General features: G+C 30.5%; 1 protein-coding gene across 1 annotated transcript in view; it reads left to right on the top strand.

Moving 5' to 3' along the window:
• The first annotated feature begins 617 nt into the window (after nucleotides 1-617).
• The window catches only part of LOC112526865 (probable glycosyltransferase At5g03795), an 11,580-nt gene continuing 7,069 nt past the window's right edge, over nucleotides 618-5,128 (top strand). The window contains exon 1 of the mRNA XM_025137293.1: nucleotides 618-1,056. Coding sequence (XP_024993061.1) covers nucleotides 718-1,056 — 339 coding nt within the window. The 5' untranslated portion in view covers nucleotides 618-717. The remainder of the gene's footprint in view (nucleotides 1,057-5,128) is intronic.

Raw genomic sequence — 5,128 nt, 5'->3', positions numbered from 1 at the left:
TATATATATATATATATATATTAAGATTCCGATAGGATATCAAAATTTCGTAAAATGTATTTTGTTCGGGGATGTTGACATAAGTTAACATATATTAATATTTACTATTAAAATATGTTAATTTATTTCAACTTTTTCATTTAATGTTACCATTTCATGTGGCAACCCTTTTTTTTTTCTAACTTTCCTATCATTCTCATCAAATTTTGATTAAGATTTTTTTTATTTTTTTATTTTTTTATTTTTTTAACTTTCTTATCATCCCCATTAAATTTTGATTTAATATGTGATCATAATATACACACTCATCCTCTCTACATATAACATCCTACTTCAAAATAAATAAACATATTAGTGTCAAAATAATATAAATAAAGATTCATATATTAATTAATTAATAATCATCTTTTGAATAAAAAATGAATATTTTTATTTAATTCAAAAGGAAAAAAAGGTATTGTTTTGGGTAAGTATCACATTGGCCAAGGGTAGAAATGTAAATTACTGAAAAATCCAATACCAATGCGAGCAGACGAATTCCCACACGTATACATGCAAACCTTAGACCAGTCTTCTTTTCCCACACACCAAAACACCCTGAAAAACACACATACACAGACAGCTTTATCTTTTTGTATTTTTGTAATGATTCTTAACATAAATTTCAGAAGTAAATTTTGGGTTTCTTAGAGAGAAGAGCTAGAGAGAGAGAGAGAGATGGGTTCATGGAGGAATTCTTCATCTGGGAAGATTCTATGGATGATTATAACGCCACTGGTTTTGATTTTAGGGTTTATGGCTTTGAAGAAATCAAACTGGGGAAGTGGGTTCGTTTACTCTTACACTTGGGGTTCTTCTGGAGATGATTCTGCAGCAAAGGGACCTGTTTCATCGGAAAATTCTGGTGGGTCTTTATTAGACTGGCGGTGGAAGGTGGTTGATGGCGGCGGTGGTGGTGGTGGTGGTCAGATATCTCAGCCTCCATCTTCATCTTCATCTTCATCTTCTTCAACACCACCAATTGCACTTGAAGAAGACATGGACATGCAACAACCTGTAAGTCCTTTCTCTCACCTCCCTTTTTTGGCTTTTCTTGTTTTGGGTATGATTGACTTTACTTTCAATATGCATGCAATTAATTTGTTCTTGATTCTATTTTCCATTTATATATATATATATATATATATATTTAATCATTTTATCGGTAGTTTTCTGCATTTACAAAACACAACATAAAACATTAAACAATAGATTTAATTTAACAATTAACAATTGAGATTTTTGTCTTTTTAACCATCAAAACTCAAATTTAAGTTGCTACGGGCATTAAACATGTATCATTTTGGTGACATGACGTTAGACTAATCGGCACCATGAGCCAAGATCTCACATTGCGTTTTCGGCACGTACGATTCGCTTGTAATCTATTTTTAGTCGGTCAAAAATTGGAGCGATGAATGATAATTATATGGGGGCAATTGTAAAGGAAAGTGAATCGCGATTATACTGAATTATTCAAAACTAAACAACCGGTGATCATATGGTTAAATTAAGAAAATTACATATTTGACCGGTATTCCATCCTTCAAATTAGGATCAATTTTTTGACTTGTAGCAAAATAAATGGTGCAAAAATAGTAGCAATTATTGTAAAAAAATTAGGATCCAACTCATAATATAAAATTTAATTATAAACTATAATTCGAATTGTTTTATATTTATTTTTTTATGATTTTTTTTTGTTTTTTGGAAATTGATTCATTATTAGATGAGGTTTCAAAAAATCTAAAATATTCTTTTGTTTATTTGATTCATTGATTTTATTTTGGGAAAGATAGTGGAGGTTTCTTTGTCTTTAACATTTAAAGATGGGTAAAATAATAACATTGAAAACTTGAAATATTTTGTATGCATTAATAAATTATATTTAATATTTAATGTTTTATTCTTGAAAAATTAAGATTTTTAAGAACAAATACCTAAATATAGTATATGTATGTGTGTGTATATATATATATATATAGAGAGAGAGAGATGAGTTATTATACAATCATTTATATTTGTATAACCAATACAACTCAATCTCAACCGTCCATTTAATTTGATGAATATATGATTTCATAAAAGTTTTGATTATTTTCTAATATAAAGTACTGATCATAGTTAATGAACTCTAGTCATCTTTTATAAATATTCAAATCATAATAAATGAATTTTCATTATTTCAAAAAATATCTTAATTAATTGGGTTGCATTGATTGTACAAATGTACATGGTTGCATTTGAAATATACCCTATAGAGGTGAGTTATTATGCAACCCTTTGTATTTGTACAACCAATACAACTCGCGAAACTTACCCGACAAGGAATTTCGCTACCTTAGGAATCTCAACCGTTTATTCAATTTGATGAATATGTGATTTCATAAAAGTTTAGATTGTTTTTTAATATAAAGTATTGATCATAATTAATGAATCATAGTTATTTTCCATAAATATTCAAATCATAATAAATGAACTCTCATTATTTCCATAAATATCTCAATTGATTGGGTTGCATTGGTTGTACAAATGTGATGAGTTGCATTTGAAACGTCCTCTCTCTATATATATAGGGTCGAATTCAAATAAAAATGTCGATTTCACATGTAATTAAGAAATGATCAACATACAAGCTTGCACAGGTTTGGACAAGTGACCTTGTAGGTTTTGCCGCTTCTTAATCACGTGAATATTAGTATAAAATCACTTGTGATATAGGCGTTGTCGTGTTCTCTTATTTTCATGATGTTGTCTCTGAACCTCTTTCTTTCTCTCTCTCTCTCTCTCTCTATATATATATATATATATATATATATATTTTGTACATAAATTATATAAAAACAATAATCACTACAAAGTTGTAGTTGATATTGTTATCATTTGTATGTTTACCAAATTTAAAGATAAATGTTAGAAAATTTATTCCTTTATAGCTAGATTCACATGATATTTAGATATTCATTTATGGAAATTTTTGGATTAATAGAATTAAGATATTATCCTCATTCAAATGCTATATGTGAAATTGGAATTTAATGTAAGATTGTCAATTAACATTGAGTTTAAACCAAAGGGCTTTTGGCCTAGCGGTATCGTAGTCTTTGGTCTCCTAGGAGGTCAGAGGTTCAAACCTCACCATAAGTGAGGAGAGATGTGTGAGTTTATTTGTTGCATTTTGTTGTATATAAATATTATATACTTCAAAAAGAACTTTGAGCTTAAATATGTGTTTGTTAGGGGTGTTCACGGTCCGGTTTGGGCGGTTTAACCCCTCAGACCACAAACCAAACCGTAAGGGCGATTTATAAAATTTTCAAACCGAGCGGTTTGACATCAAGTGCTCAGACTGGTCAAACCAGACCACGAAAAGGCGGTCTGGTCTGACCAGTTTAGGCGGTTTGGGCCTTTAATGGACTTTAAACATTAAACTTAAAAAACATATATAATTTAGAATTTTAGATTAAATATCCATTTTAACAAAACAAAATATCTAAACAAATAAATGTAATAATTAAGCAGCTATTGAGTACAAAGTCGAAGCAATCCAAAGTACAAACAAATAAATATATAATACATATTAGAAAACAAACAAATTAACAAAGTTACAACTCCTCTATGAGTATTGAGTAACAAAATCCACGACTTCACAACCTTCAATAGTTCAATTACTGACTCTTGAGTTCTTGACCAAACAAAATAGAAGCCAAATCTAAGTTGGTTGAATCAATTGGTTGATATCTTCATGATGTGTGCCGAAATCAAAACATGGATTAGAAAGATTGATACAGTGATAGAGTTCTCGAGGGACTTCAAAATTTTACCATCAATATTAAATGTGTCGATATATTTAATGGTTTTAGGTGACGATTTTGATTATGTTAGATGTTAGGCTTAGGGATATATTTGGCGGTCGGTTTGGTCCAAACCGTCCAAAAAAGGTTTCAGACCGCAAACCGGACCGGACCGCCCAGTTTTGCTATTTTCCAAACCAGACCGGACCGCCAACCGCTCAAACCGCCAAAAACGGTCCGGTTTGACTTGGTTCGGCCGGTTTGAGCGGTCCGACGGTTTTTTTGAACACCCCTAGTATTTTTGAGTCGATTACAAATTCAAATTCGTTTAAATTTGATTGAATTAAACAAAGGCGTAGTATAATTATAAAATCAACCACAAATAAAATACTATGTTGCGTATATTCAAACTTGACAGTAATACCGTTCATATAAGAGGGGGGGGGGGGGGTTACAAATAGAATCAACCAATTCAAATTAATAATATGATTATTAACATATTAATAGAATTGACCATGGTCTCTTAAGTTATACAAGATGTTTTAAAGCCCTCAAAAAGGTCGTACGTTTCTTTGACCTTATCATTAAGACGGGTCATGTGGCCAAGGGCCCAGTTTAAACGTTCACTACAATAAAATTGGTTTGCTAGGATGACTAAGGGGTCGTTTACCAAATTGTTTTCCTGGTAAACGTTTACCGATAGAAGTCAACACTATGATTAATTTTGATGTGTTAGATTTTAGTATATTAAAACACATCGAATGCAACAATTTAGTGGGTAAGCGCTTACCTGGGTAAGCGCTTACCTAGGTAAGAGTCGTCATCCTCGCTTACCGGGTAAGACTCTCCATCATTTTCGTTGCTCTTACCCGGTAAGATTCTTGACCCTTCTCATGTTCATTCGATTAGGAAATTTATCCGGTAAGTACTTATCAAGTAAGTGTTTAGTAAACGACCCCTAAGAACTTTAATAGAGTGTTTAATTGAACTTTTAAGTCTATAAAATCAACTCTTGTACTTCTTATGACGTTATTATAATCAATAAGTTCTTTGATTGAATTTAAGCGATCTAATCTAACGGTATTCAACAAGTATACTTTTTCTACTAGCTTTTTTCATGACGTTACATGAAAATTAAAGATTTCGTGAATTATTTTTTAAAGATACGCTTCTTAAGAAGACAAATAAGACGAATCTTAATACATCGTTTAATCAAATATATTTTACTTTATGATATTATTTTAATACATTAGTTTATTAATTAAAAAACTATTTATTTATAAAATATATTTAAT

Source organism: Cynara cardunculus (assembly GCF_001531365.2).
Source record: "Cynara cardunculus var. scolymus isolate 2C chromosome LG 1, CcrdV1, whole genome shotgun sequence".
Lineage (NCBI taxonomy): Eukaryota > Viridiplantae > Streptophyta > Magnoliopsida > Asterales > Asteraceae > Cynara > Cynara cardunculus.
The sequence above is the reverse complement of the archived record's forward strand: the minus strand, read 5'-3'. Positions and strand labels throughout refer to the sequence as shown.